This window comes from Vigna unguiculata, chromosome 11 (genome assembly GCF_037176805.1).
Source record: "Vigna unguiculata cultivar grain cowpea cultivar isolate G323 ecotype 2 chromosome 11, ASM3717680v1, whole genome shotgun sequence".
NCBI lineage: Eukaryota > Viridiplantae > Streptophyta > Magnoliopsida > Fabales > Fabaceae > Vigna > Vigna unguiculata.
Window position 1 is genome coordinate 3,270,910 of NC_140802.1, and position 25,022 is coordinate 3,295,931.

The following is a 25,022-nucleotide window of genomic DNA, read 5'->3' on the forward strand; positions in this document are numbered from 1 at the left end:
TTAACAACCAGAGTAATTCAGAAGTGGCATCAGCAAGAGCACGATATTCAGATTCAGTGCTAGAGCGGGCAACAATAATTTGCTTTTTGCTATGCCAGGAAATAAGAGAAGTTCCCAAGAAGAAACAATAACATGTGGTAGAGCGACGATCTGTGGGATCACCGGCCCAATCGGCATCAGAGTATCTAGATAAAACCAAAGATGAATTAGCAGAGAAATGTAAACCATGAAACATACTTGAAAAATGGCCCAAAAGATAATAAAGAGTTAATCATGCTAAGTTAGACACTCAACAATGGTAAAAAGGAATGATGGTACTCATACTAGAGATGAATTCATTGTAATGGCTCCAAAAGGTCGAGATCAATGAGCTTCTGTTGTTGATTATTGTCTAAATGAAAAAATAAAGGCATAATTGAAACTTTTTTTTCATCAACCTTATTCATAATTATTAATTTTTATATGTTGATTATTATGACCATGCCCTAAAAAATAAAGAGAATAGAGCGAAGCAAACCATTGCTGACATAGGTCGATCTAAGAGCATTGCAAGGAAAAGAGATGAAATGGTTACATACTACATATTTTCAAGTGAAATTTATCTGTTAATTTTTTGAATTATGTCATATAATTTTTCCTCAATTTTATCATTAAAAGAATGTGGCCACAATGTCAACATAGGAGAGGTATGGATATCTACACACAAGCTTACTAATGGAACATATGCTAATGATGAAGTCAAAGAAATTGGTGTAAGTTAGCTTCTAATAAAGTTTATAATTATCATCCACACTTCATGTTATTTTATTAGTTTCTTCTCTTGTGTTCTATGTAGGAAAAAATTAAAGTATATGAATCAAAATTATCATAATCCTAATCAAAAAGATAAATCAAGTAATGATTTCTTAACTTAATTCTGCTTTCGAAAGTGAAGAACATTGTGGACATGTTTTGGGACCTTATACATCTAAAGTTTTTGGCTTCAACACTCTTTCATATCGTGGGGTGTCTTCAAGTTTTCCTTATATAGTTACAAAACTAGGTTGGTAACTTTTTTTTTATCACACTAGTTGTTTTTATTATTAGAATATGAATAACCCATTCTTCTGCTAGCTCTGGATGTGATGGCATGAGCTTGTCTCTATTCTCAAATGCTTGAGCCAAAGCTAACTAGTGCATTGCTCTAAATATCACAAAAGTACAAATAAACCTAAATAAACAATAGAATCAAGACCATTTGCAAAATTCATTAAAGTAGAAGACAAAGATGTGATTGTCATTATTTCAAATAGTTATATTCACTTCATCCTCAGGGGATTAAGTAGGTATGAAGTAAACTTAAATCTACCAAGATGATTGCAATTTACAAGCATTTCACTCACTGTTTAACCCTTTTGATTTTGAAATATGGGAACAATAGCAGAGTAAAGGGTTTCCATTTCACAATTTCAATTGTCACTGAATTGTGATAGATAGCTATAGATATATAGCATAATGTATGAATATAAGTAATATTAAAAAAAAAACTATATGATTTGATCTTTAAAAAAACAAAAAGATATAATATGGTTCTGAGACTAAACTAATTTAGGACTAAAGTAGGATGTTTTAGAACATCGATAGTGTTAGAAATCCAAGTATGAGTCTAAGTCCCACATTGACCATAAATAAGAAAGTAGAGCACTATATAAGAATAAAGACCTACAAATCTATTATCTTAAGGTTAGCTCAAGACTCGGTGTAATCCTAACAGATAGTATATTGAATAAAAGTCTGTATAACCTATATTTTAATATACGTTTGTATTATTTAGTTAACTTATTCATTAGAAGTGAACCATGCTTTTATCCGTTGTGTTGATCATCAATTATTGCTCCAAAATTTAAAAATGGTTTTGAACTCCAAATGCAATTATAGTTCACCACATTTCAGCATAAAATAATAATTAATTTGGAACCTCAAGCCATAAAAAATAGAAATAAACAGAAAAATTCAAGTAAATTGAAATGATTTTTCATTTGTAAATTGAAATTCTATAACCAACTTCCCAATAAAAAAGTCCCATTAAGATGAAGATAAAAATTGCATTAGAACCGTTTTTTTTTATCACACATAAGGATACTAGCCAATTTTAAAACCTTAATAAAGTTGGTGTCATACGCAACACATGTCTGCCACTACTGCCATTTGCCAAAGAAGAAAACAATAATGCTATGAAAGGGCACTAAAATATTCAAAATATTGAACGGTGTCGACAATGATAATTCATGCAATTATAACAAATTAGTGAAATATTTTACGCGCATGAGTATTATTCTTTTAATTTTAATAATAAATATGAATAATATATTAAATTTTATTATAAATATGTTTTACTTATTTTATAGATAATTTTTTTATTAAAGATATCTATATTAATTTAAAAGAAAAATTAAATAATAAGACAGTTAAATGTAAAAAAAAATAATCATTTAAAAAGTAAAAATAATAAAATAATAATTTTAATTTAAAAACGATTATTTATAAAACCATAAATTTAGAAGTAGAAATATGAACGCCGCCTATAATTATAGATATGTAACCGTTGCTTGAATGGTAACCAACTGCTTACGTGATACAATAAAACTTTAAAACATGTTTTACTTATTAAAACCCAACCATAGGAAATTATTATGATTTTGTCTTTCATCAAAATATCTATTTCGTTTTTAAAATACAATAAAACTTGTCTAACGAATATTTTATCAGTGAGCATTAACTTCACGGTCTTTGTTCTAAGTACAAAAAAGAAAATAGAAATTGCATCAAATAGTTACAATCTATGCATCATTCATTTTATTGAACTTACGTTGTTAATATAATATAACAAAAAGGTGTTAAACTTACGACCTATTGCTCCAAATAATATAACAGGATTCTGGAATTCTCAGAATTTCCCAAGTATGGGTAATCAAATTATTGAAGACAGCATACATAGAACCATATAATAAAAAGGTATCCACTTGTCTCTGCAACGCATGGATGCCTCTTCACACAGTAAAACCAGAATTCACATTATATATATATATATATATATATATATATATATATATATATATATATTAAGGAGATGTTTTAAAGGAAAGACCAGATCCACCTAATTTTTCTTCCACCGTTTTGGATAATTTGTCTATCATAGCTGGGGAAAAGTAGTTTACCCAATCTCCTATTTCACCCTTTCGAAATAAGTATTTTTTCTCATAGTTCCTGTCAAATGTTCCAGCTTTATTGATTTCTAGGTTCTTCATTTTCTCAAAACTGCATAAATTGATTATGCTTTCAATGACTCCGTTACTTTCCTCTTCTTCTGTGAAAGGACAATCCAAGAATTCTGCAACTCTTTTCACGTAAAATTTGGCATCTTCTTTGAGTTCTTCATACTTCAAGAAGAGAACCTTGTTAGGTGTAGCTATGCTCTCTTTCCAATAACCTAACATATGCTCCCAAGTCGGACCAAATCCAATTGTTCCCTTGCAGTAGTTTTCTAAGGCTTCCTCAATTTGCAGTTGATGCAGAGAGTGTGGGTTAATTTTATTGGCGAAGATCCAAAATGAAACAAAAGTGTCAAATGGATTTCTGCAGATATAAACTATCTTACAGTTGGATTCCTTAATTGATTGGGAGAGGGAAGGGAATGGAATGTGAGTACCAAAAACTCTTGGTTCAGTCATGTTGGAGAGGTGAGAAAGCTTGTCATGGATGTTATCAGCATGAAAGATGAAATCAAGGAAAGGAACAAGTTCATGAGAATTGGAAGTGAGTAATGGATGATTATGAGAAGATGAGAAACGTTGTCTGTTGATAATAGCAAAAGTAAGGGCTTTCAACCATGTAGTACCTGATTTGGGAAAGCTGGCAACAATAACATCACTGTCTTTTGCCTGAAAGTGATTTTGAAATTTGATTACACCTTCAATAAAATTTGATGGACACCAAAAGCCTTGAAAGAGATAGAGATGGCGTGCTGCCCAACCCTTCTCTTTGGGAAGGGACAGAAGGAGGTTATCTTCTTCGTATGCTTGGAGGCCTTCTGTTGAAGCCATTGGAAGCTATAGCTATGGAATGTGTGTGAATGATAACTTACCAATGAAAGTTTGATGATATTTAGCTCAATATGGGATATATTTATAGTCTGATCAGTGCTTCAAAGTGCTTTTTTTTTTACCTACATCCATGATTTTCTACTCTTTTGCTTGCACTATCTACAGTATTCACGTGTAATTTCTCAGTATTTGTTTTGTCTGTATTCATTAAACTGGTGAGAGATGGTGTTTCTAGAGGAGTTTGGTTCGAAACAAATGGGGACATATTTGATTTAATGTCATCATTTCATTTCACGTTACCCGAAGGCCAGTACAGATTGTTATCGAAATTTTGTGAAGAATAAATAATATATAGAATAAAATATAAAAAAGTTCATCTTCTTGAATGCTGAATAAAATTTATGCAGAATATTAATTTTCATTATTCTTCCACTCTCTTTCATCTTCTTTTTTTTATTTAATATACACTTTTCCAACTCATACATAATTAAAGTTAGCTTACTAAACTTTATCCCATTCCAACCGATCTAATTCGAAAATATGTTTTTAATAGAGACTTCATTTACGCAACTATCTTCCCAAAAACAAATAAGATTTTGGTTTCCTCTACACTACAAAATATGTTTATAACACACCAGTTCTTTTTTTTTCCCTTCCCACTACATTTTTAAAAATTTTCTACTACAAGGACTCGTGTATAGTCATTTTTGTTGTTTAAGCTTCTCCAACCATACTAACTCCAAAACATCATTCCATAAATTGAGTTTTTATTTTGTCTAGTCTCCATTTTTATTTACCTCATAAAGCTAGATGAAACACTTCTAATTAAGTCTCTCAAACGTAACTAACCCACCCTCTTATTTAGATTTGCATAAGTTTTTTTAGCTTACCCATGCAATTTTTCTGCCATTCTGTTCATTACAAGAAAATTACATAACAATAGTATGTTAGGTCTATACAGCTTTATTAGAGAAATATAATATCAAAGACTCATTAACAAAATTACATAAAAAATTTACATTATTTTTTGAACCAAAAATATTAAGACAAACAAAATTAAGACAATAAATTTATAAATTTTTATTCTCATATAATATTCTACTTTCTTGTTTTTATTTATATTTATATTTATACTTATAAAAACATCACTCAACTTATACCAGGATAAAAAAGATACACACATATGCCAGTGAGATTTGCACACAACACAAATATATATATATATATATATATATATGAGTCACATTATAATAATTATTTTGATTTTGTTTTCTAATTATGCTACTTAGTTTCACAAAATTAATGTCTAAACTATAAGATTAATGAGTTTCTTCTATCTTAATATACTAATATTATAAGTTTGGTTTAAATCTTTCAAATGTCCTTATTTTTATTTCAAAATTTCAATTAGATCTTCAAAGTTTAAGTTGTTCTAATTGGATTTTTATTTTTGAAAATGCGTTTTAATTCAACTTGTTAGCGCAACATTGAAGATATTAACTTTGTATCACGGGTCGGTTAATAATTTTTTGATTTTTGTTTCTAATGTTTTTAAAATAAATTGTCAAATATCAAATTAGTGATTAAAATAAATTGTCAAATATCAAATTAGTGTTTATCATATGTCAGGTCATCACTTCTTTTATTTATTCTTTTTATAATTTATTTTAAAAGTACATGCTAGATGTCACATCGTAATAATTAGTTTGATTTGTTCTCTAATTATGCTACTTAGTTTCACAATATTAATGTCTAAAATATAAGATTATTGACTTTCTTCAAGCTAAATATACTAATATTATAAGTTCTAGTTGATATGAACTTGCAGCTCAGACTTAGTAATTGATGTGGATTACTTAGCCTTATAGAGAGAATATTTTGCTTTAAAAAATACAATTACTCTTTTCTCATATCCGTTTCTGCATTCAATAATTTCTTCAACAATTTGGGCCATGGTGGTCCAGAACTTCCAAAGGCTTGCCCCCTGTCACTAAATTGGGCCTCCCAATCCCAACTACGCAATCTTTAGCATATAAATATTAAGGGGCTTCTTCCTACACCTTTAAGAATCTCGTTTATACCCCTAAAACCAATTTTATTTTCCTAATTGTCCATGGTTAAATATAACACTTACTATGTTTTTTTATTGCACACCTTGCACCCCTAAATGCCTGACGACGTTGCACCCCTAAACAAACCCCAATTTTGACCGCATACCCCTGCACCACTGCACCCCAAAACAAACCCCAATAAAGTGAGAATCTGATTCCCTGCACCCATCAGGAATCTTTGACCTAGCTGCTGGTCCAGTTTGTTCTCCCTCATTCTCCTCTTCTCCCACACAGCCTCCACACACTCTTCCTCCGTCTTCTCCCACGTTTGGTCTTCTCCCACACATTGTCGCACACATCCTCCACCACACAGTTCTTCTCTCGAGCGTCCACAACACATTCTTCATCTCTGCTGCCTCCCTTTTCTGGTCTTCTCTTGCGCAACACCACAGACCCATATTCTCCAAGTAATGTTTTTAAATTTGTAATTAATTTCAGGAATGATGGTTGTGTGTTTATTTGAATTGATTTTTGCATCTTCGTTTTAAGAGTGCACTTCCAGAATGGTGAAACGGAATACACATTCCGTTTGGTCTTTTTTTTTTTTCAATTTTACTGAAACGGCTTTTGTAAACTGTGTGGGAAGTGTATGAAACGGAATACACATTCCGTTTGGTAATTATTTTTTTTCAAAATTACTGAAACGGCTTTTGTAAGCCGTGTGGGAAGTGTTTGAAACGGAATACACATTCCGTTTGTATTTTTTTTTTTCAAATTTACTGAAACGGCTTTTGTAAGCCGTGTCGGAGGCGTATGAAACGGAATACGCATTCCGTTTTGGTTTTTTTTTTAATAGTGCTGAAACGGATTTTGGATTCCGTTTCTTGTTTTTTTTTTTTTTTGAATTGTGGTGAAACGGATTTTGGTATCCGTTTTGGGTTTTTTGGTGTTTTTTTCGGGTAATCCGTTGTAGCAGTTACTTGTTGAATGTAATTAAGGAGTGAGTCTTTAAAGCATTATGTCTGTGAAATGGAAAAAGAAAGAATGGTTAGAGAGGTATAAAGAAGAGAGAACACACGGTAGCTGGGCATTAAAATGAGGTAATTCATTGTTGGTACTAAGAACAAAAATGTTGCGAGACACTTTTGATATTTTCAAAAACCTGGACCGAAAGATTCATGCATTATATGATTAACTTTAAAGTGGTCCGTCACCAATTTAAGCAGTAAATCCAACAAACATTTCTTCCAAGTCTAGCATGTCAAATTTACAAACCAGTAGAGGAAATTGCCTTCATCACCTTGAAGCATCAATAATTTACCAGTGTTTCGTCCGTCGCACAAAACAACCATGCAAATAAGGATTTCAATTCTATTTCTAAGAGGAGGATAACACGTACATGCATGCCACCAATCTTATTCACGACTTATTTTCATTAAACATTGTTGTCGGAACCGGAAATGGAATCAAGAAGAAAGAAATGGGGTGTGGGTGTAATTTTGAAGAGATTATGATGCAAAATTTATCTACCACTAAGGATTAAAAGAATGAGGTGAGGGTGTAATTTTTTAATGAATGGGGTGTAAGAAAAAAAACAAAATTTATCGGAAACGGCATACACTTTCCATTTCATAAAATTGTGAAAAGGATTCCTCTTTCCCAGAGAAAAAGAAAATCCTTATTAAATTAAGAAAGTTGACTTAGAGCATCCCAGAACCACCTACGAACATGAGAGTAAGGTTTAAAATTAATGGGGAGGGGTGTAATTTTAGCATGGATGGAAAAATCAAAAGGCATGGGAAACGGATTACAGATTCCGTTTCATAATACTGTGAAACGAATTCTGTAATGTGTTTCATAAAAAAAATTGCAAATTTTTTTATGAAACGGATTACAGAATCCGTTTCACAGTGTTATGAAACGGAATCTGTATTCCGTTTCAAAAAAAATTGCAAATGTTTTTACGAAACGGAATCTGTATTCCGTTTCCCATACATTATGATTTTTTTCCTGAAACGGCTTTTGTATTTCGTTTGGTAAAAGTTTGAAACGCATTCCAGTATCCGTTTCGTAAAAGATTTCCTTATATACGTTTCACAGAAGCAAACAGAAAAAGAAAAAGTTTAAGCTGGAAGGCTAACCTGGATGGAAACTACCACTTGGAGAGAAGATAAGGGAGTTACTTACAACCACCTTCCTTCAAAGAACGATACAACCTTCGATCACAAGAACCACACAACGCAAAGTAAAGACAGTGAGTGAGAGAATAAATAACATTCCTTAAAAAAAAATGAAAGTGATACAAACCAGGGACCACCACCACCAGAGAGAATGAAGGAATGACAGAGAAATTAAAACTTTCAGGGACCACGAACCACAGAGAATGAGAGCAAAATTTTAAATGAAAGTCGGGATGGAGAAGAAACAAAACGGAGTAGAAGAAATAACGTTTTGGGGGTGCAGGACGTTGGCGACGCAGTAAATGAAATTTACTGCGTCCCAACACACTTTCACCCACTCTCTCACTGGTAATAAATAAGGGTATTAGAGTCATTTTGGGGGGTACAGAAGAATCTTTTGGGGTGCAGGGAGAAGGCGCCAAATATTAATAATCATGATAAAAATAATAATAATAAAATGGAGATGAAAATCAATGAAGTCAAACAATTTTTATCACAAAAATAAGAAAATAAATAAAATTGTAAATGAAAAAAGGATTACGAAAAGCTTGGATTGAGACATGCAGAACACTAACATTAAAGAGAAAAGACATTTTCACTAGTGTTCAGTTCATTGGAGCATTATGCCGATAACCTAATAATGTATTATAAGATAAAGTTAATAATGGCATAAAGAAGAGAATGAAGAATAGAGGATTAGGGAATATGCAACAATGTTTATGTATGTTTTATTACTGATCGGACAAGTTCTATTTATAAATATAAGATATAACCCATAATGAATGAGTATTAACTGTATCAATAATATAATTAACTATATCAAATTAATGACAACCATTAATTAGTAAGAATTACAACAATTATTACATTTTTGTTAATTTTTAACTTACCTGAGTATTCCCAAGTAATTCTCGTAACAAGTCTTTTCGTTATGCTTTCACACATGTAGAGGACGGACTATTAGAAAGTTTATTTGTACAGTGAATGATGTGGTAGATGAAATTAGAAAGCAAAAATATTGCGGAATCTTATATTAAAACTATATTTAGAGAAAACATATACATAATAAACTATTTATCTTTGTCGGTAGAATCACATAAATAAATTAAGTTATTATAGCACATTTGTTCTTCTTATCATTTTCAAGATGTCATTAAGAGTGAGGCAGCATGAGTTTTTTGGGGCGGACTGCTACAAGAAAATTCTTACATAATAACTACACTAATTTAAATATTGATTTATAAAATAAAAAAGTATTGATTTATAAAATAAAAAAAATATTGATTATTCAAATAGTTATTGTAAGTTCTTTTTTTAGTTTGTATGTGTATGGGTCTAGCCCTTTTCGTAGGTCCAAGATCAGTCCAGTTAGGGATCCTTAATACTCTGTCAAGCCCCTCACACTTTTACTTTACTCTTTTCCAAAAACCAGCTTCCTCTCCCTCTCCCTTCACTCCACCAAAGCGCTTTGCTAAGGCATAAGCTCCTCCCCTCACTAGTTATCTAAACTAATTCGTTCCCTCGGGTAAGTTGAACTTCAACTTTGTTCTTCTCTTTTATCGGTTCAGATGGCTCTAGTTCTGTCTTGGGTTCTCCCCGGAACCTCATTCTCAACTTTGGGTGTGTTTCTTTTTAACTCCGTAGCTTGCTCCAGTGCGCTGTTGCTCTTTCTTGGGTTACCATTCTTTTGTTAGCGTCTAAAGAGGTAAGGGAAGCTATGGTTTAAAGTTTTTTTATGATTATTGCATGTTTTCCTAGTTTTAAATCATGTTTATGATGTTTGCTCGGTGTTGTGGTTGTCTGGAAAGGGTTGAAATGTTGTTTGGTACTCCTTTTTTTGGTTTGCATGCGTGAGCAGGGGAGAGCTCTGTTGTTTTCACCCAAGCGAGCAACCCTCGCTTAAGCGCAATTAACAAGAAGTTTACCCCTAGGTTCTGCTTGAGTTGTCGCTCAGGAGATGAGCTCTAGTTTTGAGCGAGAGTAATCTCGCTCAAGCGAGGAGGCCTCGCTTAAGCGAGAACTCTTCATAATGCCTTTAATTTCAATCTCGCCTAAGCGAGAGCTTTTCGCTTGAGCGAGAGACTGTTGTCGCTTGAGCGATAGCTGTTTAGCTTGAGCGAGAGCTCTTTAGTTTGAATGAAATTGACAACTAAGTTGTTTAAATGCTTGTATGCTCCCAGGATTAATTTAAAATATCAGTACAATGTATTCCGGTAAAAAACAGAAAAAAATCAGTAAAGAATATTTTGTTTATAGCTTGAGATTCCGAATTAATTATTATTTTATGCTGAAATGTGGTGAACTACAATTGCATTTGGAGTTCAAAACCATTTTTAAATTTTGGAGCAATTGATGATCAACACAACGGATAAAAGCATGGTTCAGTTCTAATGAATAAGTTAACTAAATAATACAAACGTATATTAAAATATAGGTTATACAGACTTTTATTCAATATACTTTCGATGTTCTAAAACATCCTAGTTTAGTCCCAAATTATTTAAAATGTCAAAATCATAAAAGAAATAAAAGAAAAGAACAAGCTTATGTGCATAATATGCTAAGCGTTACCTAAGCTTACTTTGTGCATTATACGTAATTCGTAGATAAATTCTATGTAAAATCTTTATGTAATCAGTCTATAAATGTTATTTGTAATCGGTAGGTAATAAATATATGGATAAAATTTATTGGTAAATTATATAAGTAAATTTTTTTGGTAGTTTTAGGGAAGATAGTTAGTTACCTAAATGAAGTCTTTATGTTAGAAATTTATCTTTGAATGTTAGGTCTTTTAAGAGAGGATCATTACGGAAGATACAACATCAATGAACATTAATCTAACCCACATATAAAGGATTGATACCACTCTTAACCTAAAATCTTAAGATAATAAATTTATGGATCTTGATATGCTCAACTTTCTCATGTGGGATTTAGATTCATATTTAGATTCTATCATGAATTAGGAGAGGTTGGAAAATGGAGTAAGAAATCTTGGAAATGGAAGTTGAAATGACAAAGACATTGGTTTTGAATGAGATAAAGTTTAGGTAGCTAACTTTAATTATGTACGGGCTGGAAAAGTGAGTATTAAATAAAGAAAAGAAGATGAAAGAGAGTGGAAGGATAATGAAAACTAATACTCTGCATAAATTTTATTCAGCATTCAAGAGGATGAACTTTTTTATATTTCATTAATACATAAAATTTATTCCATATATTATTTATTCTTCACAAAATTTAGATAACAATTTGTACTGGCCTTCGGGTAACGTGAAATGAAACGATGACACTAAATCAAATATGTCCCCATTTGTTTCGAACCAAACTACTCTAGAAACACCATCTCTCACCAGTTTAATGAATACAGACTAAACACACGTGAATATTGTAGATACTGCAAGCAAAAAAGCAGAAATCATGGAGGTAAAAAAAAAAAGAAGCACTTAATCACTTTGAAGCACTGATCAGGCTATAAATATATCCCATATTGAGCTAAATATCATCAAACTTTCATTGGTAAGTTATCATTCACACATTCCATAGCTATAGCTTCCAATGGCTTCAACAGAAGGCCTGCAAGCATATGAAGAAGATAACTCCTTCTGTCCCTTCCCAAACAGAAGGGTTGGGCAGATATTTTGATGAAAATCAAAATCATAATAATTTCCTATGCACTATAATCTCCGGTTAAAAATCAATGTTAGAAAAAAAAAATAGTTAGTCACTATAATTGTAACGTATCATTTAATAGAAAATAAATCTATAAATGAAACATCATACAAAATATAATATAGAAGAGCAATACCAAGAGGTACACATGTATAAACCATTATAGTTATCCAGGATGTAGTAGAAAGGAAGACTAAGGCACACCATGATATCAAAATCAAAACAGAAAGTAGTAGTTTAACGATTGATCAAAAGTTTGCTCATCTAGTGCAAGATATTACATAAGCAATAGTGTCTACAAAGGTTACTTGAAGGAAATAGATCCAACCCAAGCCTGGCTACACTGTAGAATTTCCATCACCTTGATGAACACTAGGGGTCTCCACATCTGCTCACATCAATAAATTGATGATCATCGCAAAAGGAGAAAATCACACACAGAACACACAAGCAAATAGAAAGGGTAAGCTAAAGTAAAAAGGTTTTATCATACAATTGAACATGTAATTTAAAAGTCAATAACACGTGAATCAACCAAACATGTGATAGCAACCAAGCAAGACTCTAAGACTCACATATCCGGATACATATAATCATTCAGATTCACTGGAAGCTTACACTTGTGGTGGCCTCTACTGCTCTGCAGAGCCATTACCAATGGTTTTCACCTTACCACGCACAAGGTTGGCCTTCAAACATCTAAGGTCATTGTTCTGCCAAAGACTAAGGCATTCTGCTACTCTCACCACTTGAGTCAATACGCTCTACGTGAGATTAATTGACTCTTTAGAGTTTCAGGATGCGATCCTTACTTAATTATATACTGAGGCACCACCACGAAATCTTACTAAGAAGTTCATGGAATTACCATTACCTGAGGCACCACCATGAGCTCTTACCAAGAGGGTCATGGAATTACGTCCATTACATGAGGCATCACCATGAGATCTCACTAAGAGGTCCATGGAATTACGTCTTATTCATACCATAACCGTGTCTCACCAACCAATCATAGAATGATCATGCATACCAATCTCATGCCAAATTATAATCAACCATCCAATCATGTTTCATACACATAATCATACCAACTTATCAATTCTAGCCCATGAACCATTTAATACATGCATAATCACACAATTCATGCTTTAACAAAGTAATTCAATCAAACATGTGACCATCAACCAAAAACAAAGGAAAAAACAGTACCTGAGCATGCCCCTGCCTGTTCTCGCTCAAGCGAAAGGGGTCCTCTCACTCAGGTGAGCTCCTTTCGCCCAAGCGAGAACTCGAGTAGTGGAATAGTGGCTTTTGAGTTTTCCCCACTTAAGCGAGATGGACTCTCGCTCAAAATTGGAGCTCGTCGCCTAAACGAAGCTCGCACAAGCCCTAGGGAGCACTTTTGGTACTCTCGCTTGGGCCAGCCTTGCTCGCCTGGGTGTAAACACCAAGTTCCTCCACTGTTCACGCGTACAACAACTAGACATTCACAACTAAACAATGTTTTAGCATTTTCCAAGCAATCACAACATCAAACAAGCCACACTATCATGAAAGAAAGCCAAAGCAAGCAGAATATCACAAAAGATAGGCAAACCCTAACTTCCCTTACTTGGACAGATGCTAGCGGAAAGCACAGGCATTCAACAGAGGGTTTTCCACAACTCCAGGAATAGATTTGTGAGCTGGGAATACTGACAACAGAACCCAAAATGAGATTACTACAAGAACTTTAGTTGGAATCACGAAGAATAAGCTGCAGAATCGAGAGTATGAGTCAAGAACTAACTTACATGGATTAGGAATGGAGTTAGCCAGCTTGACGCGGAAAGGGGTCAAATCCTAGCAGAGCTCGTTCTATCAGGGAGGAGGGGAGCTATTTTCTGAAAAGTGGGTAGAATGAGAAGGTTAGGGCTAGTTTAGGGGTTTTGGGTACCCTATGGGCCAGTCTTAGGCCTAACAGATTAGGGTAGGCCCTTAAATATTGGGGCAGAAAAATAAATGGGCCTTACAATAATGACCAAATTAGATACTAATTTATAAAATTAAAAATTATTGGTTCTTAAAATAGTCACTATTATAAATAAAAAAGTTATAATTAGTCACTAATTAATTAGAGATAAATTTAGAAACTAAGTCATTTTGATAGTAAAACTTAAGCAGTTAATTTTTAATGACCAATCTTTTTTGGTAGCTAAAACTATGGTAGTTAATTTTAAAGATCAATTTAATGACCAATTATAATTTTTTATTCATAATAGTGACGATTTTAGTAACCAATAATTTTCAATTTTTTAAATTAGTATTTAAATATCTAAATTAGTTACTATAATTATTAATTGATCACTAAAACTAGTCTTTGAAAGTTTTTTTTAATGATAAAGTTTTAATAAATAATACATATCTACCGAGGCATCTAACTATATATAAAGGCTGTTATAACTATATATATAGGCTGCTTTCGTATTTCTATTTCTAAATTTATTTATTTATAAATAATCATTTTTAAAAATAAAATAATTATTTTTACTTTTTAAATAACTAGATTTAATTATTTTATTCATTTAACTTTTTTTCGAATTAATTTTTTTATAATTAATATAAATATCTTTGATAAAAATTTATCTATAAAATAAGTGAAAGGTATTTATAATAAATTTAAAATATTATTCATATTTATTATTAAAATTAAAAAATAACACACATACACATAAAATATGAATTTAGATTTTCTGCAATTTTTTTGATGTTATTTTTCTATTATGTATTATAATATATTGATTATATAAATTTTAATATTTTAAAATATATTTAAAATATCAACTCAATATATTTTTAATATTTAATAAAAAATAAAAAAATTAATAAAAAATCTAGATTCATAAATTATTTCACGTTTAAATGGTGAATTATTATTGCCGACACGGACACCAACCCATCGTTAATATTGAATATTTTAGTACACTTTCACAGCATTATTTATCTTTTCTTTTTCTGACAAATGGCAGCAGGGGCAGACATGTGTTGCGTATGCCACCAACTTTATTATGTAAGTTTTCAAATGGGCTCGTATCCTTATGTGTGAAAAAAAAAACGGTTCTAATGCAATTTTTATCTTCATCTTAATGGGACTTTTTTATTGGGAAGTTGGTTTTGTAGAGAATTTCAATTTACAACGGATAGAAGCATGGTTCACTTCTAATGAATAAGTTAACTAAATAATACAAACGTATATTAAAATAAAGGTTATATAGACTTTTTTTCAATGTTCTAAAACATCCTAGTTTAGTCCCAAATCTATTTAAAATCTCAAAATCATACAAATATAAAAAAAACAAGCTTATGTGCATAATATCTAAACGTTAGTTAAGCTTACTGTGTGCATAATATGTAATTCGTAGGTAAATTCTACGTAAAATTTATCTGTAATCAGTCGATAAATGTTGTGGTGTTTCGTAGACTATGATGCATCGATATTTTACTTTGAATTACGTATCTATATCCGATACGTATTTGTATCCGATATGTATCTGTATCTGATACATATCGTGTCCGATACTTTGTGATACTTTATTGATACTTATGAATGAAGTATCTAAATTATAAAGTCGTACTACACTACGAGAAAATATTTGAATAGTGATCAATTTTAGTAACAAATACTAATTAGTCACTATATAGTGATCAAATTGACAATTAAAATAGTTCTAAAAAATTATAATTGGTCTCTAAATTAATAATTAAAATAGTTTTAATTATGAATTGGTTTCTAAATTGATCACTAACATTAGCTACCTGGTTTTGGCTACCAAAATAATTAGTCTCTAAATTGATCTCTAATTAGAAAATTGGTTTCTAACATATTTTTGGTTACTAAAATTGGTCATTATTTAAAAGTTTTCTTATAATGGTACTTCTATGATAACAATAATTTATATTTTATGTTGACAATTTTAGTACATATAGTTTTAATTTGGATTTACACAAAAACAATCATATATTTATTATGTTTTTAAGAATTATTATATACTTTTGAATATTCATATATCACGTATCTATTACGTATCGTATCCTATTATTTTGAAAATAAACGTATCAATGTATTGGATAGGTGTCGTATCCGATACACGTATCGTATCTATGTATCATAGTCTGTAGGTAATAGATATATCGATAAAATTTATTGATAAATTATGTAAGTAAATTTTTTTGGTAGATTATTTTGGTAAATTCGGCCAATCCATATGTAATAGAATTTTTGTAGAAATTTGTTGGTAACTTCCATCGATAAATTGGATGTCAAATTTCCTACTATTTGTTTTGGACTTTGACCATTTTTGTGGTAATATTCGTCAGTTACTGATTTTTATATTGATTTGTTAGCAACTTTAATCATAAAATGGATACCAAATTTTTCGTCCAAATATGTCATACTAAACCCACAATTGCACAATAAAGAAGAGGAATAAGGAAGAGGAGGAGGAAGGGGTGGAGGAAGAGATGGAAGAGGAGGAGAGTAGGAAAAGGATGAGAAGGAGGAAGAAGAAAATGAAAGAAGAAGAATAGGTCATAGTCCGATTTCATTATTTTATTAGAATTTTCATCCCTCGATAAATTATTAATTTTGTACAAACTCTTCTAGGAGAAGTTGTTCATTTCTATAACATAATATTTTTCTAAAAGGGTTGTTAAGAACTAATCAATTCATGTTGATTGAAATTTAGATTGATGTATCTTTCTAATTTCTTACTATCGGTTCAATCTTTTTTCTTCTTTTATGTGGCATTGGAAGTCAAAAGGTATTGTGTAGGTGGTTGTTAGATTCTACCTATACCACAAAACATGTAGATTCTAGAGTTGTATAGGTAATAAACATGATACCTTCCAAGTGAGAATATGGACATGGTTGAAACATAAAAATAAAGATGTAAACTTCTCCTTCTCTGATTGGTGTCTTTGGCCCATACTTTGTTTAAGAGCCATGGGATTGGAACCCTTTGAATTAGGGAGAATATTAGGATAATTGTAGAGAATCTCTTATCTATAACCTAGACCTTGTTGTCTAGAGTGGATTTTTTTGTGGTTGCAGGTGTGATCTTTAGCTGATTGTCTATGCAAGAACCACACTATATTATTGGTTGGTGATATGGATGACAAAAAGTCGGGTCGAGTGCGGATAGTTCCTACCTGCAACCTGACCCGCAACAAAAAAATCCACTCACTACCCGCCTTGTTACCCGCGTTGGTACCCGATGATACCTGCAAATATTTAAAATATATAAGAGAAGGGGATTGTGTATTATTCACTGTGTATAAAATGTTACCAGAAGTGTGTTGTATATACACACAAAGTTATAAACCTAGAAGCCATAAGTAAATGGGCCAAAAACATGAGAATATGCTAACATCCCTCCTCAAACTCACAATACGGTAAATGTATTGAGAGTTTGTCAAATAAAAAATGAAAGCGTAAAATAGAGTACGATTTAGTAAATATATATGTAATCTGTAAAGTCGAAGGAACAAATGGTAAAAATATAGTGCCAAGTTGAAGATGATGACGAGTAAAATGACAATCTGTTTCAAAATGCTTGGTTCACTCTTGAAAAATAGTTAGATAACTAACGTAACTAAATAATCTCACAAGTACTCAAAGTCATGGCGTGATACTAAGCTTCTATGGACAATTGAGATGTAACATCTTGTTTCTTACTCTTTCATGATATAAGTGAATCACCATGAAAAATACATCACCAATAGTGGATTTTCAATCATTAGGATCACCATTCAAATTCGCATCACAATAGGCACGCAAGTCTAAAGAGGATGTAGAATAAAGAAAAAGAGATTGAAATTAAGTGTCTAGAAGATACTTGATAATACGAAGAATAGCACCCCAATGAACTATTCTGGGAGCTGAAACAAACTAATTAACAACATGAACAACATGTGCAGTGTTTGCACGAGTCATAGTAAGATAAACCAAACTCCAATAATAGTTCAATATAAAGTAGAATCAATTAAAGGAATATCATCTGATGGGGAATATCGTACACTTATCTAGGAGTATCAACAATCTTGTTGTCGATAAACTGAGCAAACACAAATAGGTCAACAATATACTTGGACTAAGACAGAAGATAACCTTTGGAAGAAGAAACAACCTCAATACCTAAAAAATAACGTAGTACACTTAAATATTTCATAGCAAAATGATGAGATGATGCAATATTTAAGGATGTAATTCCCTCAAAATCATCACCAATAATAATTATATCATCAACATATAAGAATAAAAAAATATGTCCTGCTGGTTTTCCTGACAAATAATGCACAATCATGATGACTAACAACAAAACCAAAAGGGACCATTATTGTAGAAAACTTCTAAAACCAAACACAAGGCGTTTGTTTAAGACCAATGAGGGCTTTTTGAAGTTGGTAAACTTCACTAGATTTGTGAAAGACAATTGGGGATGGAATCATGTAGACTTCCTCATGTAGATTCCTATTCAAAAATACATTCTTCACATCTATTTGAAAAATATCCATTGAAAAATAGAAGCAACAACAATTAACATACGAACAATAGTCATTTTTGCAATAATTTTAACTTTATACCTTTTAATTGAGCTATCTGATTTTGTCTTTATTTTTTATACCCAACAAAATTCAATAGGACGTTTTTCTGGTGTCAGTGAACTATATCCCATGTATGACTCTAATGTAGAACATTAAGTTTTTCAACCATAACATTCTGCCAAAGTGGATTATAAACATTCTCTCTACAATAAAATCACCAAATAAACCATAATAAGAGGAATAAATAAAAGTTGTTATTTTATCGGTGAAGTGTTCAATTACGTGTAGAGATAAAATAATTAAATAACAACGTATAAATGCATAATCACAAATTTTAATGATAACATAATGAAAATAATTTAATATGTGTAAATACGCTATCAACTTAAATATATTTTCTCAATAAAGAAAAATTAATTTATCGAAAATGAATAACTCATGTTCAAAATGTTGATATTTAACCTCAAATCATATCTTACGCCAAATTAATTAATAAATATTGAACGTCAAACATCAGAAAACCATAATTGAATAAATAATAATATCATCATCGTAAAATATATATTATTTGTGGATTTTAATTAGTTCTTATTAAAGTTTTCTGATTTATTGTATATTGAAAAATTTTATATTTTTCTTAATTAAGTTCTTCTTATTTAATTTTTTGATTAATTAATATAAGACACTAAACATATTAATTAAGAAACTAATCAATCATTGTTTTCATTAAAAAATATGGTAAGAAAACGGCAGTTTTTTAGCTTTCGGTACGTGTGGTGTTTGATTTAGAGAAATGTTAGTTTTTATAGAAATTATTGGTTTATGTTTGATCTCTCTGATATGAGATCTCATGTAGTTTTGAAATGTAGTTGGGACTTGGGAGGCCCAATTCAGTGACATAAACTGACATAAATATATCCCATATTTATCACATGGATGTGCGTAAAAGAAAAAGCATTTCATCACTTTGAAACACTGATCAGGCTATAAATATATCCTATATTGACCTAAATATCATCAAACTTTCATTGGTAAGTTATCATTCACACACATTCCATAGCTATAGCTTCCAATGGCTTCAACAGAAGGCCTGCAAGCATTCAAAGAAGATAACCTCCTTCTGTCCCTTCCCAAACAGAAGGGTTGGGCAGCACGCCATCTCTATCTCTTTCAACACTTTTGGTATCCATCAACTTTTATTGAAGGCGTAATCAAATTTCAGAAGCACTTTCAGGCTAAAGACAGTGATGTTATTGTTGCCAGTTTTCCAAAATCAGGTACTACTTGGTTGAAAGCCCTTACTTTTGCTATTCTTAACAGACAACGTTTCTCATCTTCTCATAATCATCCATTACTCACTTCCAATCCTCATGAACTTGTTCCTTTCCTTGATTTCATCTTTCATGATGATAACATCCAAGACAAGCTTTCTGACCTCTCCAATATGACTGAACCAAGAGTTTTCGGTACTCACGTTCCATTTCCTTCCCTCTCCAAATCAATTAAGGAATCCAATTGTAAGATAGTTTATATCTGCAGAAATCCATTTGACATTTTTGTTTCACTTTGGATCTTCACCAATAAAATTAACCCACACGCTATGCATGAACTAAAAATCGAGGAAACTCTAGAAAACTACTGCAAGGGAATAGTCGGGTTTGGTCCGACTTGGGAGCATATGTTAGGTTACTGGAAAGAGAGCATAGCAAACCCTAACAGGGTTCTGTTCTTGAAGTATGAAGAACTCAAAGAAGATGTCAATTTTTACGTTAAAAGAGTTGCAGAATTCTTGGATTGTCCCTTCACAGAAGAAGAGGAAAGTAATGGAGTGATTGAAAACATAATCAACTTATGCAGTTTCGAGAAAATGAAGAATCTAGAAGTGAATAAATCTGGAACATTTGACAGGAACTTTGAGAAGAAACACTTATTTCGGAAGGGTGAAGTAGGAGATTGGGTAAACTACTTTTCCCCAGCTATGATAGAAAAATTATCGAAGACGATGGAAGAAAAATTAGGTGGGTCTGGTCTTTCCTTTAAAACGTCTTCTTAAAATGTGTTCTACTTGTTACTTATTACTGTTACTTCTGCTTCGTGTTCTGATTGGTACCTTTTTATTATTTGGATTTAGCCTCTGTTAAATTTAAGTTTCTTGTTTGTGTCATGTACTTTTGTCTTCAATAATATTATTTCCCATATTTTGGGAAATTCTAAGATAATTCCAGATTCCTAGTGTATTATTTGAGGTGTAAAGCATTTTGCTGTGTACGGAAGAAAAAGGAATATTATTATTATTGTTATATTAAGATTAATAAAGGAGTTAAATATGTTTCAAATTTCTTACCTTGATAAATTTGGAATTAGTTTTTTTTTTTAAATACTTTTTTCGTCTCCATTTTCGTAATGTTTTCAAATTTCTTACTTTGATAAATTTGGAATTAGTTTTTTTTTGTTTAAATACCTTTTTCGTCTCCATTTTCGTAATGTTTGTTGCGGATGGTCCTTATTTTGACATAATGTTTTAAACGGTCCTCATTTTTACTTAATATTTAAAGGGTTAAATATGTTTTTGGTCTCTCAAGTTTTAGTGAAATTTGGAACTGGTCCCTCTTCAAAACTTTTGACAAATTTAGTCTTTCATCTCTAGAAACCTATGGATTTAGTCCTTTTAACCAGATTTTGTTAAGTTTATCTAACGTTTCAAGCGCATTTCATGATAGTATTTGAACTGTTTAAACTGTTTGACCCATCTTCGCTTAAATGCTAACTCAAATATATTATCATAAAACGCGTTTGAAACTTCAAATAAACTTAACAAATTTTGATTAAAAGGACTAAATCCACGCATTTCTGAAGATGAAAGACTAAATTGGTCAAAAGTTTCGATGAGGGACTAATTCCAAATTTCACTGAAACTTGAGGGACCAAAAACATATTTAACCCATATTTAAAATAGTCCTCATTTTCACAATTCGTGTTTTATTTGGTCATTCTTTGTGACATGTTTAAATTAGTAACAAAGCACTGTATAGATGGCACGATTTGTATTACGTTGCATTGGGGTATGTTAGTGATCCGTTACTAATTTAGACGGTGTCACAGAAAAGGACTAAATAAAACACGAATTGCGAAAATGAGAACCATTTTAAACATTATGTTAAGATGAAGATCATTCGCAACAAACACTACAAAAATGAGGACCAAAAAGATATTTAAACCTTTTTTTTTCAAAAACATTAGATTAATTAATCTTCCATTTTTAGAAATAGATGAATTTAATATTTTTAACTAAATTTTATGAAATTTAGTTGACTTTTTTAACTAATTTTAAAATGAAATAAATAACTCAAATATTATTATGAGATGCGATTGAAACCTAAATTAAACTTACAATATTTAGTTAAAAGAATTAAATTAATGCATTTTTAAAATTGGAAGTCAAAATTTTAAAAAATAATTTTAATTTTTACTGAAATTAATTTAAAAGAAAAAAAAGTAAATAAATTGTAACTATATTTGATGCTATTTACAATTGTTTTATCTTAAAACAAAGACCGTTATTGAGTTTTAATAATTAATATATATTTTTGCACTAGACATTAAAAACAAGATGAAATAATAGCAACAGTAAAATAGATGTGAACTTATGAAATATAAACTTAAAAAAGAAATTGATAATTGTTTTGACAACAGAAAATGATTGATAGTTAGCTCAATGGGACAGCCTCAAATTACACGGAATTTTGTAATTATAAGGTTAACTTGAAATAAATAGATTTCCTTTCAGACATTTTTTTATTTAATTATGTTTTAAATTATTTATAATTTATTTATTTTAATTGACTCTTTACTAAAAATTTCATTTATATTTGAGTATTGATTTTTTTTAACTTAGTTTATATTATTTAATTTTGTTATTTCGTCATGTGATATTGTGTAATTATTTTTATTTGTTAATAAATATTTGGTTTTGTAATTAATATGAAACAACATCATAGTTTTAGTTATCTTAAAATAAGGTTAAAATATATTTTTAAGAATTACAAATAGTCCCCGTTCGAAATTTTCCTTTTGCTTAGTTCCTTTATTTTTAAAGATATTGATTTTAGTTTATCGATTATAATGGCTTCAAATTTTATCACATGTGTCTGCCACACGTTGATTCAGATTTTTTTGAATAAAAATTAATTTTTTTTTCAACACGCATGCATTTGGGTTATCGTGGTTGCCACTGGACATTACTTCTCCAACGACAGTGGCACTATCTTTTCATCCTCTTCACTGTCATGCCTTCATCGGAGAGGGGCATCTCCTATTACGTGTTTGAATCTCCTTGCTTGAGTTCGCTGCAGGTTCTTCAAAGCGTTGTTTTCTCGTTTTTCTTGTGTGCCGTGATTGTAGAATAAAGATGTATACTTTAAGTGATTGGGTAAATTAGATATTTTAAACTTTTATATTTATTTACCCTATTATTACTAGTTGGCATGGTCCTTCTAGGTACCATGACTGATTTTGCAAATGATCTTGGATTTCATCGTTTGTTCAGGCTTATTTGTACTTTTTTTGATATTTAGAACAATCCCCTAGTTAGCTCTAACTTAAGCATTTGAGACTAGGGACAAGCTCATGACATCACATCCTGAGCTAAAAGAAGAATGGGCTATTCAGATTCTAATAATTAAAACAACTAGTGATAAAAAAGTTATCAACCTAGTTTTGTAACTATATAAGGGAAACTTAAAGACATCTCAATATATGAAAAAGTGTTGAAGTCAAACATTTTAGATGGACAAAGTCCCAAACTTAAACCGCTAACACGTGTTCTTGACTTTCAAAAACATAAGTTAAGAATCATTACTTGATATATCTTTTGATTGGGATGAATATAATTTTGATTCATATGCTTAAATTTTTTCCAATATAAAACATTTGAAGAAACTAATTAAAATAACATGAAGTGTGGATATGCTCATAATAATCAACATATAAAAATTAATAATTATGAATAAGGTTGATGAAAAAAAGTTTCAATTATGCCTTTATTTTTGCATTTAGATAATAATGAACAAAAAAAACCATTGATCTCGACCTATTCCTTTTAGAGCCATTACGATGAATTCATTTTTAATAGGTGTACCATCATTTCTTTTTACCATTGTTGAGGGTCTCTAACTTAACTTTTGGTTGTCTTTTGACCTGTTTTTCAAGTATTGGCTCTTTCCCAAATCAAAATTGACAGTTTTAACTTGTATTAAATGAATAATAAAAACTGACTGCAACAAATATGAAAGAAAAAATAATTAATATTATATATATATATATATATAAACATGTACTACTCTATAAAAAGAATTACCTGGTTCAATTGGGCAGAGTTCTCGTGTTGATACCGTATTATAAAATATAACTGTGTTATAAAATATAAAGTTGATAATGAAGAGAGGAAGGAAAATGGATAAGAGAGAATGAGAGAGAATAGAAACTAATTTTTTTTATCATTAATAAATGGAAAAATCTTGTTTATAGATAAAATATGGGACCCTAAAATACAAATCAATGATTACAAATAGTTAATATAAATAATTAAATTTAATCAAGAATAATCGATATGATCATACAATGTCATTATAACAAATCAATAATTGATGAGTAGTAACGGCAGCAAACCAATCAACAACCATTATAATTTATAAGAGTTTCAACCTTTTACATTTGTTTGAGAATGGGAGATGAATAAAAACAAATTTTATTAAAAAAATTTCAATAAAGAATATATTATTGAAAACAACGTACATGGACCAAAACATAAAACTTAAATTTAACGTGCTCAATCCGATTGATTTTGGTATAATACTACTAGAAAAATGCAATTTAACCACCGAAATTAGCTACTGAAATAATTTAGTCGCAAATGATTACTGAAATAATCACCGAATAGTAGTAGTTACAAATTAGCTACCGAATTCGCGATCGAATCAATGTACAATAATATTAATTGTTATAGCGACCGAATTTGTGATCAAAATTTTTTTGTCTATAAATGTAAGGTTTTAGTCATCGATTTACCAATCAAAATAAATATTATTTTATAAAATATATTTGATATGGTCATTAGCCACCAAATATTTTGGTCGCTAACATACTATTTAATATGTATTGTTGTAACCACCGATGTTGCGACCGAAATAAATATTATTTTATAAAATATATTTAATATGGTAATTAGCCATTAAATATTTTGGTCGCTAAAACATTATTTAATATGTATTATTTTAGCACTAATTTTGCAACAAAAATAAATATTATCTTATAAAATATATTTAATATGATAATTAACCGTTAAATATTTTTTATCGTTAAAATATTATTTAATATGTAATATTTTAGTCACCAATTTTATGATTGATTCTACCAACTTTGTTAGTGACTAAAATGCTTTTTTGTAGTAGAGT

The 25,022-nt window shown here is 30.6% G+C and overlaps 1 protein-coding gene and 1 pseudogene across 1 annotated transcript; one reads left to right on the forward strand and one right to left on the reverse strand.

Annotated features, from left to right (window-relative positions):
• Nucleotides 1-2,923: 2,923 nt before the first annotated feature.
• LOC114170119 (cytosolic sulfotransferase 15-like) lies at nt 2,924-4,143 on the reverse strand. The gene has a single exon (XM_028055606.2). The coding sequence runs from the start codon at nt 4,080-4,082 to the stop codon at nt 3,102-3,104; it is 981 nt and encodes a 326-aa protein (XP_027911407.2). The 5' UTR covers nt 4,083-4,143; the 3' UTR covers nt 2,924-3,101.
• Nucleotides 4,144-19,605: 15,462 nt separating this feature from the next.
• Nucleotides 19,606-20,796, forward strand: LOC114170569 (cytosolic sulfotransferase 15 pseudogene; annotated as a pseudogene).
• Nucleotides 20,797-25,022: the final 4,226 nt, after the last annotated feature.

Coding starts and splice junctions, on each gene's coding strand:
- LOC114170119 (XM_028055606.2), bottom strand. CDS start 4,082: ATGGCTTCAACAGAAGGCCTCCAAGCATACGAAGAAGATAACCTCCTT.